Source organism: Chlamydotis macqueenii, chromosome 1 (assembly GCF_036417535.1).
Source record: "Chlamydotis macqueenii isolate bChlMac1 chromosome 1, bChlMac1.mat, whole genome shotgun sequence".
NCBI lineage: Eukaryota > Metazoa > Chordata > Aves > Otidiformes > Otididae > Chlamydotis > Chlamydotis macqueenii.
Window position 1 is genome coordinate 103,625,768 of NC_141556.1, and position 24,814 is coordinate 103,650,581.

General features: G+C 40.9%; 1 protein-coding gene across 4 annotated transcripts in view; it reads right to left on the bottom strand.

Moving 5' to 3' along the window:
- Positions 1 to 24,814, bottom strand: part of CADM2 (cell adhesion molecule 2) — a 685,724-nt gene that overhangs the window by 314,111 nt on the left and 346,799 nt on the right. The window contains exon 2 of one of the 4 annotated variants that reach the window (XM_086763703.1): positions 2,384 to 2,462. The exons of the other annotated variants lie outside the window; for them this stretch is intronic. Within the exon in view, the coding sequence (XP_086619829.1) occupies positions 2,384 to 2,399 (16 nt within the window). The 5' untranslated portion in view covers positions 2,400 to 2,462. The remainder of the gene's footprint in view (positions 1 to 2,383; positions 2,463 to 24,814) is intronic. 4 annotated transcript variants of the gene reach the window in all.

Sequence of the window (24,814 nt, forward strand, 5' to 3'; positions counted from 1 at the left end):
ATCTGAACAGAGAAGCAGTCTTCCCCTGCCGCACCATGTTTCTTTGTGCTGAAACATTGCAAGCAGTTAGAAAATATTTCTACTTTTACATTAATCCTTATTAGTCATATTTAAGAATAATAATCAGTATCATTTTTTAAAAGTCTGCCAAACAAATGCACTATAGAAATCGGTGACTTATGTTGTACAAACTAAAGGGTTAATATCAGCTTTGGGTTTTCTAAATATAGAGTATGGCAGAATGGGCAATTATTGTCAATACTGAAGCTGTATTAGATAGGTAATTGAATTAGTTCCATGAGTTCTGAAGCTTTAGCTTGCTACAAGTTTTTCTTTCTATATTAAATTTTCTTAATGCTTTAGCATGCTTTAACACCTTTTGAAATGACTCAAGTAGCATTAACAAAAAAAAAAACAAAACAAAACAAAACAAACAAAAATCAGTAGTGCTCCCCACAAACACTCTATGAAACTCAGCGAGGGAGTGTATTGTTTTTAAACCAAGGAATTCTTTGGTCCCAGTATGACTGTGACCTCAGCTTTCTGCAGCATGCTTCACTCACCATATATGCAGAATGCACTTCAATTTCATCCTTGGGTTGTATACACTTATCCCTGGTATTTTTAGTAACACTTTAAAAGTATAAATCTATTCCCTATGCCCTCATCAATTTGAAATTACCATTTTAAGGCTGATTAAATAAGGATTAGTGCCAATGTTCCACTTATTAGTCTGTGTCTTCATTGGAACTGATGATGTATTATTTGTCAATAACCAGTTCACAGCTTTAAACTCCACAAAACCAAACCTCTGTAAGACAGTCCATCTGTCAGAAGATTTTGTAGCAGGCTCCCATGTAGAAGAAAACCATCTATTATGGGATGATACAGGCTTAAAGTGGCATGTATCACAGCTGTTTGATTACTACCGGGAAGATGACTTGCATCCCCCTTACAGCCCTGCATCAGAATCCAACAGTGATGGATTGAATTTCCCTTGCTTTAGCACGATGATGGATTACCTCAGCTGTATGTGTAAGAAAGGTAAAGTCTGGTTCAAAATTAACATAATGACCAAAAGTTGCTGTCCTAAGTTGTGATTTTCAGCAAATCTGAACAGCTAGTGAAACATTTTAAAGACCTTTCAAAAGTCTAAATGATGTAGTTATAATCTGAGTATTCTCCATAGACATAAAGACCCTTATTACACAAGCACCTGGAAGACACAGATCAGGCAGCAGGTTCAGAAATTCAATGAATTTGTTCACAAGATCTGAACACAAACATCTGACTGTCCAGAAAGACACAATTTGAATCACTTCATATAAATAATACACTTCAACTAATAAAACATCACATTAGGAATGAACTTGAGATCTAAATTATTCTTAGTCTACTAAGTTAAAAACAAAAGTATCAAACCAAAGTTGTTATATTAGTGTTACTACAGACTGAAAGAGAAGCAAACAAGAAAACCCCCAATGATTTAAACCTTGCACTGAAACATCCCATTTTGCCAAAAATATTGGTGAACACTACTATTTCATATATAAATACCACTACTCAGTATATTCCTTAAACTCAAACACAATTTTACCTGTGACATTTTGAAGCATTTTGTTTTTTTTTTTTCCTTTACGTTTTGGAGTTCTTGGTGCAACGGACCTACATATGTTTAGCAATACAGAAGACTTTGACTAGACTCTATTCACGTAGCACTAGCAAGTCATTAAACGCAACTGGTTAATTTAAAACCTTCTCTAAATTGTATTGCATTATATTTCGTGTTGTAATTTGTCATAACATTTTATAGTAGTTATCAAGATAATTACATTTTGAGGTAAGGTTCAAAGAGCAGGGAACATAGCAACATAAATTAAAAGGGTTTTAAATAACCAGATTTTATTTAAATCCCCAAGCGCATTCAGTTAAACAAATTTACCTTTCTATCTAGAGAAGATGTATGCCTATGTTTTAATAAAAGCCTAAATTGAAAACCTATAATTGTAATTGCTTTTACATTTTTAGGTTTGAGTTTGTGCAAAGCAGCTGAAAAGGTAGGGTCTGAAATTAGGTCCTACTGTCAGTTCAGCTTGGTGGGGGGCTGAGGTGGAGAGATTGGTTTTGTTTTAGCTGGTTTCCAGCTTCAGGTGATGCTTTACCAGCCTTAACTTCCAATTTCATTACAGAGTTCTCTATATACAGGTTTGTGAATATGGAGTTAGAGAAATTTTAATAATAATTTAAAGTGCCCTTTGACTAAAGAACATTTTTGTATGCAAAAGGCACCTAAGCAGTTCTTAAAACTGCAGGAGCAAGATGACTAATAGTCATTGGGTCTCAGACTTCACTGAATCCTGAACAACCATACTAAGGCACTAACACTGTGCTGGAAACATCTTCCTCAAAGCTAGGGCAAGACAAGAGCAGCCACCTCCTGCAGCCAGGAGCCATCTCCATGTCTAAAAGGCAACGCATTGCTGATGAGCTGCAGACCAGGTAACACTAATCTATGAAGCACAAATCATAAAAGCATGATAATCCTCCTACTATTTGGTTTAATAAGCAAATTTTGTGGAAGTAGTATAGCAAAGAAAAGAAACACATGCAACCCAGCTCACCTAATTGACTGCCTTGCTCAGATAGCTAAAGACACCACCTTTATAGAGTCCATGGAGAAAAACCATAGCATTTTGGTTTCATCCATCTGACTTATTTTAGGCAAATACTCAATATTGGGAAGACAGACCCTAAAAATGCTTATTTCTTTTCACTGAATATGAAAGGATGGATAGTCTAGACAACTATGTTAGCTGGCATATCCACAACCTACAGGAGAAAAACAAGGAATAGTAATGAAGACTGACTTGCTTTCTCCACTGTTACATAAGCTTAATTATGACAGTACGTAACTAGAGAGTACTCGACCACGTCAATCTTTTTTTTTGTTTAACACTTAACTACATTGGAGGGATAAAGCCCAAAATATGTCTGAATATTTAGTCTAGAAAACCTTTTTTTTTTTTTTAACGGGAGTTTCATTGGAGAATGTTTATAAAAAGGCACACTAAAATAAGCATTTCCTCTGTATCTTCTGCAATACCACCTACCTTAACACACAGGCCACAAATTGTGGCATTCCTCAAGTTGTTGTACACTTAAGCACACTACAAAACCTATTCTGATACAGATGCCTCCATAGAAAATGGAGGCTACAGCATACATGAAACACAGACATTCAGTTCTGAAGAGGGGAAACACACTTTCTAATTGTTACATGCTTACTTAAACTCACATCTTGTCTTCTATTTCACCTGAAATTCAGAAGAACTACCGAGTAAAAAGGGTAGTAAGCTATATCCAGTATGCTGCTAAACACATTTTCAACATTTTCAAAAGTCTGCGTAGAAGGGTTAATACTTACAAATTATCCACTATCTTGCACACTCCTGTGGCAGGTTATGATAGCTCTGAGCTACTGTTGCAGTTTAGCCTTTCCCATGGGGTGCAGTCCCTCCAGAACAGCTGCGCCCGCGCAGGCCCTCCACCAGCCACAGCCTCCGTCAGGCCTCCACCTGCCCCAGTTTGGGGTCCTCCACGGGCTGCAGGGGGATCTCTGCTCCTCCATGGGCTGCAGGGGAATCTGTCAGGAGCAACATTACTCCTCCCTCTCCTTCTTCACTGACCTTGGCGTCTGCAACTGTTCCTCTCACAAGAAATTCTTCACAATTGGCTCAGGCAGACACCTCTCAGGTTTTCTTCACTTCTCTGAGCCGGCCGGGCTGAGTCAGGTGCAGCCAGCAGGAGGCCAGAGGGTGAGGGGGGCAAGGCTCGCGCCTCCCCCTCTCTACTTGCGCTTCTGTTTAATTTTCCTGTTCTTACATATGTTACCACAGAGGCATTATTGCCATTGCAGATTGGCTCAGCCCTGGTCAGCAGCAGGTCCGCCCTGAAGCTGTCCAGGTCCACCAGACAATCAGGAAACTTCTAGCAGCGTCTTGCAGAAGCCAATACTGTAGCCCCCTCTGCTACACAAACCCAGTACAGCTACTGAAATCTCATGAAAGAGCTGTGGAAACCTGCTCTGGAAAAGATGCAACATTAGTAAGCAACCTATGCCCCATCAGGCAGGAAGTAGAAACAGGTAAGAACTCAAGAACTAATGGACATTTGAACTGTTCTGATACATTTAAAAGATATTTCTCATAAAGGAAAAAGGGTAATGAGGAGAGTACTACTGAGTCTAAGAAAGTATTTGCCCATTTATTAGGGTTTTCAAAACCAAACAGAACTTAAACTCAGGATTCATAACAAGTGTTTTTGTAAATAAGAAACCTAATGAAGCCTGCATTTTCTGCATTATATTCTGTAACTCTGAATTACCAGACAGTAAATGTTTTGATTTTATCTCAGGTCAGGCAATTTCTACTGCTCATCGTCATCTGTAACGCTAGAGGTAACAGCTTCCAAAACAACAGAAAAGCAAATTTCAATAAGTCAGCTGATCTGCACTTTCAATTTTTTTCCTGTCTTTCACTGAAGTGTTAAAACTTTTCTGCAAAAACCAGCTCAGTTTGGGTATCAGGTACAGCTCTGGAAGGCCAACCTGCCACTGTGCACAATTTTCAGGATTTTACTGTGAGGCTTGCTTACTCCAGCTGTTCGGTGGACAGACAGAGCAAGATCAACTAGACCAACTGATCTGGGACAGCAGCAAGGTCCAGACAAAACTGTCTCTCTAGGTTCCTTGTTCCCTCCCTTTGCTTAGTCTGCCAGCTGGGCATGAGACACTCAACCTTCCAGATGGCATAGAGCCACTTATGGTAGAATACCGAGTAGCTTTCATGTCACCCCATCCATCCCCACCCCAGTCAGGAATCATTTAAGTTACAGTAAAAGTGAGGTGGTTAAAAGGTTGTACAAATACCATGAAGCACCTAACACATCATAACTTTTTCCTATGTGTTTCTTTAGTTACAATTCTGCAGTGAGACGGGAAAGACGCCCCTTAAAAATCCACATTCATTTCAGTAAACAGGAAACATATATCAAACTTAAGAACTCTTTTTTTGGCACCAATGGCAAACATAATCAATAGAATAGTTGAGGTCATTCTCCTAGAGAAAAATCTGTGAATTGGATGGGCTCATCTTCCAGTAATATTTGTCTTGTGTTACATGAAAAACAGTAACTATGCTAGCATATGCTTACTGCTGAAATCAAGAGGTTCTGGGCATGTTTCACTGGGCAGCCCCACATGCACTTCCTAGTGACAATACGCTTGTTAAGTTGACTACGTTCATATCAGTGATAATTCTAACAAAGGAAAAGATGGCAAAAGCTTTCCCTGAAATTGGAATTAGCTATAAGTGTTAAGCACTACAGTCTGATTTTTCTTCATGCATAGCCAGTAAAAGTTATGGTCATTAAAGCATGATGGACATGTGAGCTGAGAGTACATCTCAGTAGGCATACAATGCATGAGAAGTTCAGATCTTGCTTTCATCTCTTAAGGACATTTTTTGAAAAAGAAAAATAGAATAATTTCCTTTAAAATAATTTCTCTGACACTTATTGAGTACTTAAATTTGCAGGGAAAAAAAACCAAAACAAAACAAAAACCAAAACCACAACACTTGGTACCTTAACTATGCTTTCCTCAATTCTATTCACCTATGTCATTGACATATCTTCTTATCCTCAGAAACTAAACTAGATGCCTTTAGAAGCCATCAATGCTTCATGCTTCAATAACCTTTCCAGTAATTTTCCATACATTTATTACTCTTTGTATAAAAATATTTCATTCGAGCTGTCTTTTTCTCAACCTTTCCTAATCTGTTTTGATTCCCCCCGCTTTTCTTCCTGCAAGAATAAAGAGTTTATTTAATATTAGCCATCTTCTCCCTAAATATATATGTTTCGCTAAAATCGCCATAAAATATATTCTTCTTTTTCAATCAAAATAAGCCTCTTAATCTTTCTTCATAAATTAAATCTTTGAAGTTTGATATTATTTTTGTTTCTCCTCTTTGACCACTGAAGAGAAATCATCTAAAAATCAGTACTGAAAACTTCAGCATGGGATTTGGTCTAAACCTTGCTTCCAATAAATTAAGAATTCTGTCTTTTGAATGTGAATAATATTCAAGAGCCTTTTTTTTTTTCTCTCCACAGTCACCGTGTCATGTTCTTTATATTGATTTTGCACTCCACCAGGCAGGTAGAGAGGAAAAAAAAAAAAAAATAGTGCCATTTTCTTCAAAAGTGCTACAGCCCATTACCTCTCTGCTAACTATCTCACAGGGGAGAGAGAAAAAAAAAAAAAAAAAGTGTTCTTATGGGGACCTCCTTACAGACTTATTTAATCTTAAAGGAAGTTTCTGTACCCCAAGTCCATTCCAAATAATGTAAATATCACTGTTTTAAAAGTAATAATGCAGTTTTGGTTATCTAGAACCAGCTGTAACATGACACCTTTCCCCTGGAGCTTTAATTTGATGACACTGTATTAGAAGTTCCAGTTGAGAAACAGTTAACAGCAAAGAAACTGTGTTTATATGCATGCTAATACAACAGATCTTTGATCATGATCAAGCCCATGGGCACTACCATTACATAAATATTAAATTCCATCCACAAAATCATACAAAGAGATGGTTGCTAAGCAAAATATTCAAAAGGATGAAATGCCAGACTCAAGGCAGCCTGTAAAATCCAGTCCATGTATATTATAGAATCATAGAACGGTTAGGGTTGGAAGGGACCTTCAAAGGTCATCTAGTCCAACCCCCCTGCAAGAAGCAGGGACATCCCCAACTAGATCAGGTTGCTCAGAGCCTCATCCAGCCTGGCCTTGAACGTTTCCAGAGATGGGGCCTCCACCACCTCTCTGGGCAACCTGTTCCAGTGTTCTATAACTCGCATCGTAAAAGATTTTTTCCTAATTTCTAATCTAAATCTACCCCCCTCTATTTTAAAACCATTACCTCTTGTCCTATTGCAACAGGCCCTACTAAACAGCCTTCCCCCATCTTTCTTGTAGGCCCCCTTGAGGTACTGGAAGACCGCTATAAGGTCTCCCCGGAGCCTCCTCTTCCGCAGGCTGAACAGCCCCAACTCTCTCAGCCTGTCCTCATAAGAGAGGTGCTCCAGCCCTCTCACCATCTTTGTGGCCCTCCTCTGGACCTTCTCCAACTGGTCCATGTCCTTCTTACGTTGGGGGCTCCAGAACTGGACACAGTACTCCAGGTGGGGTCTCACCAGGGCAGAGTAGAGGGGGAGAATCACCTCCCTCGACCTGCTGGCCACACTCCTCTTGATGCAGCCCAGGATGCGGTTGGCCTTCTGGGTCACAAGGGCGCACTGCCTGCTCATGTTGAGCTTCTCATCCACCAGCACTCCCAAGTCCTTCTCCTCAGGGCTGCTCTCAATCCATTCCCCGCCCAGCCTGTATTTGTGCCTGGGATTGCCATGACCCAGGTGCAGGACCTTGCACTTGGCCTGGTTGAACTTCATGAGGTTGGCACAGATCCACCTCTCCAGCCTGTCAAGGTCCCTCTGGATGGCATCCCTCCCTTCCAGCGTGTCGACAGCACCACACAACTTGGTGTCGTCGGCGAACTTGCTGAGGGTGCACTCTATCCCACTGTCCATATCGCCGACAAAGATGTTGAACAGGGCCGGGCCCAGCATGGACCCCTGAGGGATGCCACTCATGACCGGTCTCCACTTGGCCGTTGAGCCGTTGACCACCACTCTCTGAGTGCGGCCATCCAGCCAACTCCTTATCCACCGAGTGGTCCGTCCATCAAACCCATGTCTCTCTAGTTTAGAGAGAAGGATGTCGTGCGGGACAGTGTCAAAAGCTTTGCACAAGTCCAGGTAGATGATGTCAGTTGCTCGTCCCTTGTCCACCGATGCCGTCACCCCGTCATAGAAGGCCACCAAATTGGTCAGGCACGATCTGCCCTTGGTGAAGCCATGTTGGCTGTCACCAACCACCTCCTTGCTCTCCATGTGCCTTAGCATAGTTTCCAGGAGAATCTCCTCCATGACCTTGCCAGGCACAGAGATGAGGCTGACCAGCCTGTAGTTGCCTGGATCTTCCTTATTCCCCTTTTTAAAAATTGGGGTTATGTTCCCTCTCTTCCAGTCATCGGGGACCTCACCAGACCGCCACGACTTTTCAAATACGATAGCCAGTGTCTTGGCAACTTCATCCGCCAGTTCCCTCAGGACGCGCGGATGGATCTCATCAGGTCCCATGGACTTGTGCACCTTCAGGTTCCTGAGATGATGCTGAACCTGCTCTTCCAGTACAATGGGCAGTTCTTCATCCTCTCAGTCCCTGCTTGCACCTTCTACAGCTTGGGCGGTGGGACAGGAACTCTTGTCGGTGAAGACTGAGGCAAAAAAGTCATTGAGAACCTCAGCCTTCTCCATGTCCTGGGTAACCAGGACACCAGTTCCCTTCTGGAGGGGGCCTACATTTTCCCTGGACTTTCTTTTGTCCCCTACGTACCTATACGTCGTAGTTTTGTTAGTGAGGGGGGGCCTAAGGTGGTAGCTTCTGTAGGAAACTGCTAGAAGTTGCTCCCCTTTGTTCAGTGGACTCGGCCGGGCCTAGGGCGGACCTGCTGCTGGCCAAGGCCGAGCCGATTGGTAGCAGAATGTCCCATGATAACGCCTCTGCGATAACGTATTTAAGAAGGGGAAAACAGAAAAAAAAAAGGAGAAGAGAAGATGTGAAGGAGCTGAGCAGAGGCAGAGGCGCAGAGGGGGAGGCGCAGGCCTCATGGGCCTTGCAGGCCTCACGGGCCTTGCAGGCCTCACCCTCTGGCCTCTCGCCAGGCAGCCGACTGGGCCCGACTCAGTCCAGCCCAGCTGCAAGAAGTGGAAAGGAGATGAGAAGTGAATAAGATGTAAAAAAAGATCCTGAGAGACATCTACCAGCCTGTTGTGAGGAACGGCTGCAGACGCCAAGGTCAGTTCAGAAGGAGGGGGAGGAGTAATGCGGCTCCTGGCCAAGATTCCCCTGCAGCCTGTGGTGATGACCATGGTGGAGCAGGTTGTCCCCCTGCAGCCCATGGAGGTCCACGGAGGAGCAGAGATCCACTTGGAGCCCGTGAAGGACCCCGTACCGGGGGAGGTGGATGCCTGAAGGCGGCTGTGGCCCATGGAGGGCCCGCTGGGACAGCTGTTCTGAAGAGACTGTACTCCGTGGAAGAGATGACCCACGCCAGAGCAGTTCCATGAAGGACTGTGGCCTGTGGGAGGGACCCCATGATGGAGCAGGGGAGGAATATGAGGAGTTCTTCCCCCAACCATGAAGCAGCGGCGTGAAACAACGTATGATGAACTGACCGCAACCCCCATTCCCTCTTCCTCCCTGTGCCGCTCGGGGGGGGAAGGTAGTAGAGATAATGTTAAGCTTGGGAAGAGGGAGGGGTGGAGGGAGGTTATCTTGTTCTCTGTCTCATTATCCTGCTGTTTGTAGTAATAAATGAATAGTTTTCCCCAACTCGAGTCTGTTTTGCCCGTAACAGTAACTTTAAGGAATTCTCCCTGTCCTCATCTCAAACCTCACGCCGTTTTTTCTTATATTTTCTCTCCCTGTTCTCTCGGAGGGTGGGGGGAGTGAGAGAGAGACTGCGTAGTCTGGTCCTTTTCGGGTCTGAACTACAACACTATAAAAGCTCTTCTTGTTGCATTTTATATCCATGGCCAGATTCAGTTCTGCCAGGGCTTTGGCCTTCCTTACCTTATCCCTGGCCACTCGCGCAGCCTCTTTGTAGTCCTCCCAGGCTACCTGTCCCCACTTCCACCCTCTATAGGCTTCCTTTTTCACTTTCAGTTGGTCCAGGAGCTCCTTGCTCATCCACGCCGGCCTCCTGGCCTTTTTGCCCGACTTGTTTTTCATCGGGATGCACCTCTGCTGAGCTTGGAGGAGATGCTCCTTGAATGTGGACCAACTTTCCTGGGCCCCTCTTCCCTCCAGGGCTACCTCCCATGGCATTTGGCCCACCAGGTCCCTGAGGAGGCCGAAGTCCGCCTTCCTGAAGTCTAGGGCAGAGAGCTTGCCATGTATTTTCCTTGCTGCCCCGTGGATCTTGAACTCCACCATGTCATGGTCGCTGCAGCCAAGGCTGTCCTTTAGTTTCACATCCCCAACCAGTCCCTCCCTGTTGGTGAGCACAAGGTCGAGCACGGCACCCCTCCTTGTCGGCTCCTCTATCGCCTGCAGGATGAAGTTGTCATCCACGCATTCCAGGAACCTCCTGGACTGCCTGTGCCCTGCCGTGTTGTCTCTCCAACAGATGTCAGGGTGGTTGAAGTCCCCCACGAGGACCAGGGCCTGTGACTGTGAGGCTGCTCCTATCTGCCTATAGAGCGCTTCATCTGCTCTGTCCTCCTGGCCAGGCGGCCTGTAACAGACCCCCACCGTAACATCCCCTGTCCGTCCCCATCCTCTAATCTTGACCCATAAGCCTTCTGTCAGCTCCTCCTCCATCCCCAGGCGGAGCTCCACACACTCCAGCCGGTTGCTGATGTAGAGAGCGACACCCCCTCCTCGTCTCCCCTTCCTGTCTTTTCTAAAAAGCCTATACCCCTCCATGTTGACGCTCCAGTCGTATGTGTCATCCCACCACATCTCCGTGATGCCAATGAGGTCGTAGCCCTGCTTGTGTGCAAGCATCTCCAGCTCTTCCTGTTTATTTCCCATGCTGTGTGCATTGGTATAGAGACACTTCAGCTGGGCCCCCGATGATACAACTCCTAATTAAACATTAAAAATATTACACCTTTCACCATGAGGACTCCCTGCAGAGGTTCAAGTTCAGTGCAAACTTATTTCAATCCTTATGTTCACTGTATATCCCTATACTTTAGAACATAAACCAGTATCTAACTAGTGTCTGGTATATAAAATAATTATTTTAGTTATGAACATTTCTGCTGTGTTCTACTGACATATTTAAGGACTTCACAAACACCACAAATTTATCTCCAAACTGCCTTTATGGAATTAAATATTACTCTTGAGTCTCTATTACAGATGTGTTCAAAGTGTCAGTGTCTGGCAGCCAGGCAGAGCAGCTGCAGGGAAATTCACCTTAATCCAGTGTTGCCAAGCCTAGACCTATTCAGTACTGAAAGACTCCTTCATGAGCCATGGCCCTCAGAACTAGAAATCCTCTATGTCGTTGCTTTTAAGATGCCTACATGATTAGCTGCTTACATATGTTGATTATCTAATTTTGCCTTCATTCATTCTCTATCTCATTATTTAATTGCAATGTCATGGATGATTTGGTCTTGTTTTACATAAAATACCAGAAAACAAAATAATTTCAAACACAGAGCATTCAAAAATAAGTCTTACTGCAGAGCTCTCTTGAAGTTACAATTCTGGACAGTGAAAAGCACTGTATCACTCACAATAGATAACAGCACAACCATATCATGAGCCAGCAAGGTGCGCTTGCAGCCCAGAAGGCCAACCGCATCCTGGGCTGCATCAAAAGAAGCATAGCCAGCAGGTCGAGGGATGTGATTCTCCCCCTCTACTCCACTCTCGTGAGACCCCACCTGGAGTACTGTGTCCAACTCTGGGCCCCCCAACATAAGAAGGAGATGAACCTGTTGGAGTGAGTCCAGAGAAGGGCCATGAAGATGATCAGAGGGCTGGAGCACCTCTCCTATGAGGACAGGCTGAGAGAGTTGGGGCTGTTCAGCCTGGAGAAGAGGAGGCTCCTGGGACACCTTATAGCAGCCTTCCAGGACCTAAAGAATGCTTATAGGAAAGATGAGGAGAAACTCTTCAGCAGGGCCTGTTGTGATAAGACAAGTGGAAATGGTTTTCAATTAGAAGGAGGTAGATTCAGACTAGACATCAGGATTTTTTTTTTTTTTTTTTTCAATTAGGGTGGTAGAACAGTGGAACAGTTTGTCCAGAGAGATGGTAGATGCCCCATCCCTGGAAACATGCAAGGCCAGGTTGGAGGGGGCTCTGAGCAACCTGATCTGGTTGGAGACATCCCTGCTCCTTGCAGGGGGGTTGGACTAGATGACCTTTGAAGGGCCCTTCCAACCCTAACCATTCTATGATTCTAGATTATCTCCTCTTAAAGAGGAACCTGGCCCAACACTACTGTCACATCACATGTACTTGACTGAGTCCTAGAATCAGAGGAAATAGTTTCCCTTCAAATTGAAGCCAGAGGAAATAAAGAAGTATTTGAGAGGATCGGAGGAATATCCCTTACAAAAGCTGATCCCTGTGTCATATGTTACTTGGAACAACCCTACCAGGAGCTTCTGCCCCTGGGATAGGGAAACTGGGGGCAGACTTTTATCTGTTATCACACATTCTCTGCTTCCTATGTCCCACAAGTCTTGCTGTAGCCCAAAGTGGATGCAGAACATAGGAACTGGCAAGCAGCCAAAAACCTTTCCTTCCCTACCTCCATTCCTGTACTCTGCAGACTGACACAGAGTGGAAGGGCAACACTTCAGCTTTCTCTAGTTACTCTGCCTTTGAGATTTGTTATTTATTCTGGGAGGAGGGCTGGGGAGGTGTACACAAAAGCAAACACAAACAAAAACCCGAAACAAACAAGCCAGAAACTACAGTACTCGTTCCCCATAGCAAAATGCTTTGATTATTTTAAGTTAAGAAGGAGAGAAAGAGGGAAGACAGAAAGGAAAGTCAAAGAGACAAAAGGGAAAATGGTATAAAGAATGCATATGTAAATTAAAATTAATAAAAGTTTAGAAATGCAAGAGGGCATATAAACCTTAAATTTTAGCTGACAGGAAGAGTGGTTCCCTAATTCCACCAGGACTGTGAAAGTAAAGCCCCCTGACACAGGTCCAACCAACCCCCAAGACCATCGTCTGGCAGTTGAAACAGCAGCAGATGGGGAAAGGGTAACATTTTTCAAAACTCAGTATGAGCCTCTGAAGTCAATAAGAGTTCATAGCTGACTTGGGCAAAGCCAGGCTTATATCCTTTGTTCTGAGCTTCCTCTGCTAACTGCTCATTAAAAGCATGAAAAAGATCAGTGCAATTCTTATAGAAATGGTATGTTTATGTAGTTGAGCCAAGAGAATGCCCTAGCTAACAAGTTACTTTCTTCAAGCACATTTTCCCAGAATATATTTGATGCATTAATTAATACTCAGATATTTACCTGATTATGAGTTGCTCATTATTAGAATATAGAATTTGATTAGAATAAAGTTTCATACAGACCTGACTGTCATAGTTTAGCCCAGCACAGGACCAGGCTACGCAGCCTCTCACTCACTCCCCCCACCCTCCAAAGGAATGAGGGACAGATAACAAAACAAAAAGGCTCAAGGTTTGAGATAAGGAGAGGGAGAGATTCTTAAAGTTACCATTATGGGTAAAATAAACTCAACTTGGGGAAAACTATATTATTATTAATAAAATCAAAGCAGGATAATGTGGAAGAGGGCAAAGAAACTTCCCCCCTCCCCTCTTCCCAGGTTTAACTTCCTTTCAATTATCTCTATTTCCTTTCTCCCCTCCCCCAAGCAGCACAGGGGGTGAACAGGGCATGGGGGTTGTGGTCAGCTCATCACATGTCACTTTGCGCCGCTCCTTCCTCCTCAGGGGAAGAACTCCTCATATTCCTCCCCTGCTCCCAGGGACCCCCCCATGGGCTACAGTCCTGCATGAACTGCTCCAGAATGGAGTCATTTTCCATAGAGTGCAGGCCCTCCGCTATTGTCTGCCTCAGCACAGTCCCGTCCACTGGTCACAGCCTCCTTCAGGCATCCGCCTGCCCCAGCGCGGGGTCCTCCACAGGCTGCAGGTGGATCTCTGCCCTTTCATGGACCTCCATGGGCTGCAGAGGGACAGCCTGCCTCATCATGGACTGCACCACGGGCTGCAGGGGAATCTCTGCCAGGAGCCGCATTACTCCTCCCCCTCCTTCTTCACTGACCTTGCCATCTGCAGCCCTTCCTCTCCCAAGAACTTCTTCACGATTCAGGTTCTCTTCACATCCGCTCTCTTCACTTGCAGCCAGGCCGGGCTGAGTTGGGCCCAGATCTTTGCCTGGCAGGAGGCCAGAAGGCGAGGGCCGCAAGGCCCACAAGGTTTGCACCTCCTCCTCTCTGCTCTCGCTTCTGCCTCTTCACTTCTTCCTCCTTGTTTTCCTGTTTTCCCTTTCTTAAGTACATTATCACAAAGGCGTTATCACTGAACTTTCCATCAGCAATTGGCTCGGCCCTGGCAGCAGGTCCACCCTAGGCCCAGCTGAGTCCATCAGACAAAGGGGAAACTTCTAGCAGCTTCTTGCAGAAGCTGCCACCGTAGCCCCCCCTCACTAAACAAAACCAACACACTATCTCTGTGTGAGTTCTACGCAACTATGTTAGTTTGGATGAGCAGCACTTTCTTACAACAAATCATTCCCACTCACAATGCTTTGGTTCACATCTTACAGCAGTCTTGAAAGACACAAATAGATTCCTTTAAGGTGAAACTAAACTAAATGTACTCCAAGAATACCTCTGGTGCTCCCTACTGCCTGACAGGTGCTCTAGTACACAAAACTAAAGCTAATGTAAAGCCAAACTTTCAAGAAGGCACACGGCATGGATGTTGGGTCCTCAGCATTAGCTGCTCCAATCTACAGCTCCCTTCCTCTAAGACCACACTACTTGCTAATGCAGAGCTGGCCTTTGATTTCACAGCAATAATGTACATGTATTTTTTATTCTGGTCTTCCCTACATGGTGCTAGAGGTAAGCTTTCCAATTTTCACCTCCTCACTTAAAGAACATGCCCTGTATATTAGAGTTATTAAAATACACAGTGCTGGAAAAACAGACAGGCTTTGTGATCACCAAAGGAAGACCCATTTCCCCAAACTAAACTATGACATTATAAAAAAGGAACTTGCTAATAAAACTAATTCACCTTGGATTATATTAAAATTTTTTTTTAATTTCTATTCAGACACTTCTCTAATAATACATTCAACACAATTTAATTGCTGAATAGGACATAGGACAAGCTATGAAAAGGCTGTACCAACTAATTTGCATCAAAACACATGAATACAAAACAAATTATTTAAATTCATCTGGATAAATGTTAAGAAAATTGTGGCATATCTTAATTTCTGGCAGCCCCTCCAATTTGATCTAAGTGATTATTTTTAACTATTTATACTAGTTACAACCTAGGAAAATTCTCCCCTTTTCCTCCAAGAAGATTCATTACAAATCGTTGCCCAGTGACAACTTTTTTGCTCCTAAACTAATTCATATTAAAAGCAATATTCCAACTTCTGTTTTCTGGAGATCACAACTGACATTTTGTACTTGAGATGGGCATGAATCAAACCATACCCATTATTACGCTGAAATCATTATGCTGAAACTGGTAATGTCTTGAACTATCTATACTACTAACATACATGCCACTGGTAACTAAGAAAGTCAACCTACCTGACCTGGTCAGCAGTGCCAATGCTCGAACATTACTTTCTCAAGGTCATTAAGAAAAAAAAGGGAGTGAAGAGTTGTCAAGGAAAAAAAAACAAAACAAAACAAAAACAAAAAAAACCCACACACAAAGAAAAAACCCACCATCACCCAATAAGAGTGAACACATTGAGTGTATTTAAGGGAATGAGAAAGTAAATCTGAATCTCTCTTCCTCATGCTTTGCAACCAGTATTTGTAACACTCATGCATATTTCTGTTAGCAAAGATAATTATTTTTTCATTGAAGATTTGGATACATTAATTTGTATTATTTTATAAATATCCCATTGACATTGTTTTATAATTTGTCTTGTATGCAGATAAACCAGAAATGAAATAAAGTTTAGTAAAAATGTTCTCACAAGAAAGTTCTCCAAAGAACCACTATTATCTTCTCTCCTATCTTACCATCTTTAAACCTCAGACCAAAGATGTGTTTCACAACCGTCTGAACTCAAAACAAATTTGCAATTGGATGGACAAGTACAGAACAGACATGGCAAAGTTTACATCATGCTTTCATTAAACACCCATCTGCATTTTGCTTTTTATACAGTACATGAAGAGATGGTTACTTTCAGCTCATCATCTGACCTTTGTTTCTATGGCGTCAAGCAAATAAAGAGAAGATCTTAACCATCAAGGAACCATTTAAAATTCCACCAGTTTCAGGCAACACCTTGAAAATGTAGCCAGAAATCACAAGCACTGGCTTCCAATCATGGAGCTCGTCTGATCTCTTAAAAAATCATGGCTAAGTAAGAAGCATTCATTATCGGCTTTTTCACACTTACCACAGAAAAAAAGAAAATCTAGGTGCAAAAAAAGAATCTAGATGCTGAGCAGGTTTAGATATTTCTTGCAGAGAGTCTACAAGTTTTCCATATACAAAAAATAGTAACTCTATTCTACATTGTTTACTTTTCTTAGATTGGCCTTGTTGATATCAACATCTAATCCCTCATCTCTAGAAACACTAGCCATTAACTGCTTCAGTTTACAAACTGCTTAAATACTAGCCTTTGGCAATGCCCGTAACCATCAGCCAAGAGGCTGCAGCAAGCTAATAGCCATATGCTGTGTACATCATCTGGCCACGGTATTTGAGAGTAAAGGTGGCAAACATTTGAAAAACTTCACAGAAAGTTCTAGCAGTAACAGTATCTCTTCCTCCTTTAAGGTCATATTATATATTTTCTAATTCACAATTGTCTAGGAAAAAATAGTGCTCTCCATCCAGATTGCCTGGAAAGGCATGACTGGGGGGAGTGAAAACAAAATCTCTAAACCAACTCTCAACTCTGAAGAACCTTTTGAATAATGAAAACACAAACTAATCAAAATTGAAACAACTCCACAAGATGTCAAAAAATAGTTTATATACAGTCTGCAGGAAAAACCATCTTGCTAAGCACTTTTTGTTTTCCTTGTACTTCATATTGCCATTAGACATGCCGGTAGATGAACAACCACGGGTATACCCAGAATTGTGTTATTTGCCTCAGACTCCCCCACAGCTGCATGTTTTACTTTACTAAAATACATTTACTAGTATGCAGTGGTAAAACTGACAATCAACTGACAGATAAGCAACTTATGAAGACAAAGATGCTTGCTTCGATTAACTGTGTTTCAAGGTATTTTGTGCACGTTGAAGTATGATTTCAGAGACAGAAGAAGGTAGGTGCACAGTTGCATGTTCTTTTTCCAGTAACTTTTGTCCACACAATACCTGGCAGTATTTGACTACATTTACATTTCAGAAGCAAAAGAGTTAATACTTGTCTTCAGAAGACTATTGCAGCATTTTCTTTTTAATTTGAAGATCTGTATAATTGTTAAAAGAAGTATGTTTACTAAACTCTTTTGAATACATTTATCCTTTCACACAGGAAGAGGCTGTAAGAATCACAGGACTTTAACAAGCCCCCCAGAATGTACTGTCTACTTCTGAAGAATGTGTTTTCAAGCTCTCGAAGGACTTCTTTTCATTCTCCTGAAACATACCTGCCACTATGCAAACTGGGAAAAAATTCCAACTATTCTGTATATAAAGCATTATTATTCATATTTTCAGTACTTTAAAATATAGCTATTATGGCCCTATTATTTCAGTTTCTGAAATGCAGATAAAGGGTGGAGGATAGAAGGCTTTCACTAGAAGTGGTTCTTCCACTTTATATTTGACTTTCTGCTGTCAAGGACAGAAATAACCATTTGTGTTTATCAATGATGATAACTACATTAAGTATCATAACTTAACACACACCCAGAAAACCAGAGCGTACTCTTAGATTGTCATTAAAGAACTCATACCCTGAGATCTTAAACTGTCACTACTCACTTTTTTCATTCGCAGAAGCCTCAGGAGAAAAAAAAAAAAAACAAACCAAACCACCACCACCAACAACAAAAACCAGACTTCTCCATCTCCTGTGCCCACATTTTATAAGCAATTCTGAATTGATAAGAGTGCCCTCAGTCTCTGTCTTTGTTTACAGAGAGCACTAAAATAGTAAACTAACTGAGGATGGAGAAAAGCAAAAGTTGAACAGGAATGATGAAAGAGGACTCAACTTAGAAAATCCTGTGACCAGTAATGAAGACAGCCACCTCATGGGTGGCAGAGAAACTGAAATTTGTTTTCTCCCAGACTTATGGCTTGTGTTTGACAAAAACTCTCACCTTTCAGGAAAATACGATGAGTAACCATATTCCAATGTGTGTTTTTGCATTTTGCCAGTGAGCAAAAGTAATTCTTTAGACCAGTGAGTAGGATACTGCTGGGGAATGGGTACTTGATCTCTAGCTGCACCTACATTGCCTCTCCATTTTATCAGCTGAAAGAGGAAGGCTGGAGATGAATCACTTTTCATCTTTCCCTTCACCCTCTCATCCAGGAGTGCTGCTCTTTCCTCTCTTAATCAAAACAGAGCTACCTTGAGTGCAAGATCAGTGTTGGTTTACAGTTTTCAGGAGGGATTTTTTTGGGGGGGGATAAACTAATTGTTACTCCAAGGACACGAAGAAAGGGAAGCAACAGCAGGTCCAAACCCCTCTTTGTACTAAGGTGTGTCAGGTACTGATCCTAGAACTGCTGTACACTAAGACTGCCTGGGGATAGCAAGAGAAGAGAGACACCATTAGCCTTTGCTGTAATGCACAGAAAACTAATTTGTGCTGCCGATCACTAGTGCTGCAGTATTACTTTGGCATCAACGTGTAAAAGAATCTACTACAATAATGCATCCCAAAACCAGAATTGAGCCATATCCTATAATTTGATATTGCAGTTGAAAAAAAAAAAAAAGAGGAAATACACAACCCCATAGTAATATGTGAAACAGAACAGTAACAAGGGCAAACACCTAAGCCAAGGTTATTGGTCAATTCAGAGTAGTATTAAGCTAAGAAATAAATGCAATGAGAGTTTAATTAAAGGTTACCCCAGGTTTTCTGTATTTTGTGGCACAAGCAATTTATTTTCAGAATGTTAATTCTAACCAAGCCATACAGTAATTCTTCCCCATAAGGATATTAACCTTAAGAGTTCCTGACCAGACTACAGCTTATGGTGCTAATTTTCCTTTACATTTGATGCTTGTTCTCTTGAAGAACCGATAGCAGAACAGTTCCATAAGAAGGAAAGCTGAATAGGTTTGTTAGTGTTGCCTGGCAGGGATGGGTGGGGTTTTTTATGCTTTTATACCTCAATAACTATATTCCTAAAGCATGCTTAAAATCATAGCAGGAGAAATCTGTTCTCCAGTAAAGCAATTTTTCAATAGTTTAGCAGTGCTATGGTTTTGCACAAACATAAGCATTCACGTAGAGTTGGTGGACTTATTTATTCTCCTGATACTATAATTTCTTTCAGCATAAAGAGGCTAATTTTCTTCAAACAGGACTTCATTGTCATTCACATAACAAGCTGAGTTGATTTAACAAACTCTGCTTAATCAAAAATTAAATTATTCAGAAGCACAAAATAATATATAGTGCACAGGGCCTGTTCCTACATCAGCAGCAACTGCACCTCTAACAAGGTCAGAGAACACTGTTCCAGAAAACAGAAGCTACGTGCTAAACCATTTACTGAGAGTACACCAATTACTACAGATGTATTTAGTATTAATAAAGTGTCTGACAGCACTTTGTTTCCTTGACATTCTCAGAAATGGAAAGACAGTTTAATAAATAAAGCAGAATCATCAGGGAGAGTTTGTGGTACAAATTAAAAAGATGCTTTTAAAAAAGAACTATTATTTCAGCACTTATTTGACCCTTCTTCCTTATGGTGCTGGCTTGGATAATTCTGCCTTTAGAGCTTTCTTCCATGTGTAGTGTTTGGTCTTTTACTGGACAGCAGGTATGTGATGCATTTGGCAGGTAGAAGATTCAGAGGATGTAAAATTTTGATTCAGTCTTCCCTTGTTTCCCAACATTACAGGTCTCCTGATCCTTCCTTGACAAATATTTATCTTGTTTGGTGTTTTATCACTGGTCATAACAATAAAAACTTCTCACAGGCCTTATTATACTCACGGCCTTTTTGCTACTGTGTCTCTGCACCTTGTGCAGATGTGAAGTTAAAATACTATGGGTAAGATTTAATCCCTTTTATAAAGTAATGAATTTTTTGACTTCTCTGTCACTTTGAACAGTGGCAAATCAGAACACCTCTTAAAACTTCTTTCTTCTATGGGTTACAGAGCTCTAGCTACTAAATATTTGTCTGTTAGACAGGTTGCCTGCTCCTTCTGTTGCATCCTATGTTTCTTCACTTAACTGAAGTCAAATTTACAAGATCTGTGTTCTCCTAAAAACAGCTGAGAGTAGCCTTAGGACATCAGAGGCTCAAGCCATTCAAATTTGTTACCACATTATCACATGAGAATAAAAGAAAAAAAAAAAAAAGGCAAAACCAACTTTGCTAAGCCACAGGTACACAAAAACCATGACTTGGTAATGAGCTGTAAGTAACTCGACCTCATTTTCCCTGAGGCTCATTTTCTACTGTGAGGAAATAGTTGTCCATCTATTTGGAATTCATTGAAAGATCAGAGCCAAAACCTTCTACAGCCAAGACAGGGATGCTAATTCTATCCAGCCCTTATATATAATGCACAGTTAGCAATCATTTATTTGGCCTTTACAAACAGGTCTGGCTAGAAAATGAATAAAAATGAAGAAAATTAGTTTCTGGCAAACATTTTATACTCACAAGATCTGTTTATTTTGATAAAATTAAATTTTAAAGACTACCTCTTTCCAGAAATGACTTGGTTCCTATGGAGGCAACAGACCTAGAGGGATGTCCTTGAAAGGACAAGACATACGGATAGGAGTAAAGATACCATCTGTACGCTACATGAGACATTGTAAACATCTTTCAGTTTAATTACATATTTTACTGCAGATACTAAAAATAAAGATATTATGCAGAATATTAAGCTTACTGAAACAGAAGAACAATTCTATTTTATCCAATCATATATTTTAGATATTTTGTTTTGCTTTCTCCAGCAATGCTTTTACTAAATACTCCCCAACAAGCTAACAAACAATGTTATTAAAAAAAAAAAAGCTTTATCAGAGACTATTTATTCTACCTGTTTAAAAATTCTGACTAAATTAATTTCATTGTACAGTGATATCTGGTGAGTTAAGACTTCCACTTTTGTCTTTCCACAGTGTTTGGACAGCAGACACATAAATACAGAATAAGGAACAGTGAGCAGTGAATTACAAGAGACTACACAGCTGGTAAGAAAGCTAGTTAGAAGTAATCCATATTCCTCCTTTCCACATACTCCATATAACTTTGGTGTCTCGAAGCCCAGGAACACTGCACACATCCTAAGGCTTTCAATAATTCGGTATCTAGCTCACAGGAAGACTTTACTGAGATTCATGAACTTGGTGTATCCCACCTATCCCTTTTGAAGAGTTCAGTTTGCAACGTAAAGATACTTTTTGCAGAGCAATCTCAACAGGCTCTGCTCTACAATCTGTAACAACTGCTCATTTCTATTCAAACACTGCTATGGACAGTTCACCCAGTTGTTACAATACTCAATGTAAAACATACACCTAGACCTTGGAGCAGCAATAGAAATCCAGGTTCTCACCACTCTCATTCCACAGTTTAAAGGATGATCATTACAGTCTTTCTTTCTTTCCTTCTCTCTGACCCAGTGACTCTTGAATTTAGAGAAGCCATTTAAGTGGCCCCAGTCCAGTACTATGTGTAACATCTGTTACGGCTTGAATCCTGAATGTTTTGCCTCATCAATTATTAGGATATTGTAACAACAAGAGATGCAGAGACCTCCTCTTTTGTGTTTAAGAAAAGCAAACAACCAAACAAACCCTCAAATCATTATCAGAAATAACATAAGAGTTCTCTGTCCGGGGAGCATTCCCTATTGAGAATCCCACGTGGAGAAAGGTATATCAAATAATGCAAAAATCACATCCCTAGAGAACAGCTGTGTACAGAAGTTTCCTACCAGTTGATTTTACCATTCTAAGGGCTGAAAAGTGGGAGACAGTAAACCACAGGGACATTCACAGTCCTAGTTTGTTTGTTTATTTTTTTTTTTAATTGTCACCATTATTTTTAATGCTAGGATAGATTTTAGTAATACTGTACTGTGAAACAAAAGAAAAACCGTGGGACAGATTACAAACTTCTCTCCAATGACTTGTTGCATTACATTCTTGTTGCTTTACAGCCTGAAAAGGTACTATAAATTTATTTGACAAGTAATCTGTGTTGCAGAAAATAGAGAAAATAAAGCATACTTCAAAATAAGTTTTTAAAAAAATGACACCTATCTACTGCAATTTTGTTTCTCCCTTGCTCCCCATGACTCATGCAGTCAGGAGCATATTATAAAACTACATGAGGATAAGCAAGCTAGTAGTACCAGCCAAACAGCCTATGAATGTTTCTTAACAGTGATGAAGCGTATGCATGAATAAAAACCTTGCTTCATTGGACTAAGTAAGTTCTTAGAAACTAGGTCAAAATCTATTCACGTTGACATACAGCAGCAGCTTTCTGAGGCTGGAAATGTCACTGTCTATCTTGATTTGTAAATCTCCAGGCAAACTTCTATGCACACACAGGTATAAAGGCCACAGTGTGAACTGCACAGCTCTCAGGAATCAAGCGGCAGCAGTGATATATTCCAGCAGAAGAACAAAAAAGTTAAGCTAATACATTTTAGTTATGTGTACTTGCCATTTTGATGTGCATAAGTGACAATAGGATACACATATTGTCAGAGTATAAAATAATAATAAAAGCTAATGTTTTCATTCATTTTGGACTTCACTGCTCGAAGGGAAGAACGTCATATAAGATTATAATAGAGAAATATATGTTTGCAATTATGAACAAACAGGAAGTTTGTATGAAAAGGAAAATTGCATCATTGTACTGCTGCTTACAGCCTAATGTGCTTGTCTCTTCTCGCAGATTCTTCCCTATTGTTTTTTGGTTTCCTCCACCACACAAACTGCTTTCAATATTTTTTTTCCTCTGCTGCTGTTTCACCTTCCTACTACCTGTTCTTGTTTGTATAGTAGAATATCAGATTCCAAGAGTGTTTGTGTAGCAGTCACTTCACATTATATCTTAATTTTGAGCGCTTCCTAATAAAACTATTTTTCTTTCTAGAAAATATGTCAAATAGAGGGTAAGCAAAGAATCAGTTTAGACACCCTTTGAAACAACAGAGAAGTAGGTAGGATTTGTCAGTATAAGCATTCAGTACAATCATAACCAGTAAAAGCACAGAGTGCATAATTTCACTGTACTCACTATTCGCCTGGAAATAGAGATATGAGGCAGAGCAAGGAGAAATAACTGCAAAATGTTTAAGTCATTTACTGTCTGACCTACTTTGATAAGTACATGTGTCCATTGCATTATTTCAAGGAAAAGTTAGGAAGATTGAGAAGTGAACAAGCCGAAAAAAAATTTCAAAATGTATTATCTCAGGCAGTATATCATAATTAAGGACATTTCAATCAAGCAAAGTGGAAGCTATAGATTTTTTTTTTTTTCTTTTCTTTCAGGAGAAAGGAAATCCACACATTCTTCTGTACAACTCTAATTCGAATTTAGGCTACTTATGCATTTATAAACTGAGAATTTTCATACTAAGTGAATTTTTAATTACTTTAGTAGTTCCTGTGTTTAAGTGTATTCTAGTACACTTAAATAGCAACTCCATAAAAAAAAAAAACAAACTAAATTATATTGATTAGCTGACTTTATTGGGCACACTTGAAAGACAATATGATTGCTATAATTGATTCCCCCCCAGCCTTTCTAGGAAAGCCAATTTAGTATTGGATTCTCACTAAAAACTTCCTGGTTTTAATAGTGCACACTTTGATAATTTTAAAACAAGTACTCATGAAGTCCATTTATCTAAAATTTTAATAAAATATGGGGGACTGTATCAACACAATTCATGTTCATTGCATTGTCAATTGCATTCTGGTCATATCTGTAATGCAAGTTTCATATTGACATTCACTACCAAGTATATTCTGTAAAGCTGCATAGATCTATCCCCTCGTTACAGACAAAGCCTTAGCATAGAAAAAGTAATTTTAAAAGATCATAGTTCATAACATCACAGTCCGAGTCTTCCTCCTGATCTAGCCACAACCACTTTGAAGCCTTAAAAGTTCCCTTTGGTTGCAAACAACATTGGACAGTTTCACAAGCTACAAATTACCCTTCATTTACAGGCTGGGGTGGGAACCTAGTGAATAATACAGTGGGTAATGTAATACTAAATTCATTGCCGGAACGAACAGCTTCAGCTTTAAAAAAAAACAACCAAACAAACAAAAAAAGCCCTCAACACATACAGCAAACTAGAATGAACCCCCAAAGCCATTTAAGCACGAGTCTTGCTACTTAGAATTGCACAGTTCTACTGTCTTCCACAGGTTTTATGTGGCAATCTTACTTGTCAAAGCAACAGAGACTTATTTTATGCCGTGCTTCTGCTAAATTGCAGTTGGAGAAATGTATTACACTCTTATAACACTTAAAACTGTAAGCAAAGCCAGTTGAAAGAAAAATTAATTTCTCCATGAATTAGTTGTTCAGCAGCTGAATGGCCTATAGCTGAAATGATAGCTGTCAATTTACGTTCCTACTTTGTTGGACAAAATACCAGTTTCTTTAAATTGATGAAACCAATTTTCAACTCCCAACCAATTGTAACCAATTTTCAACTCCTATCAGTCACATCTG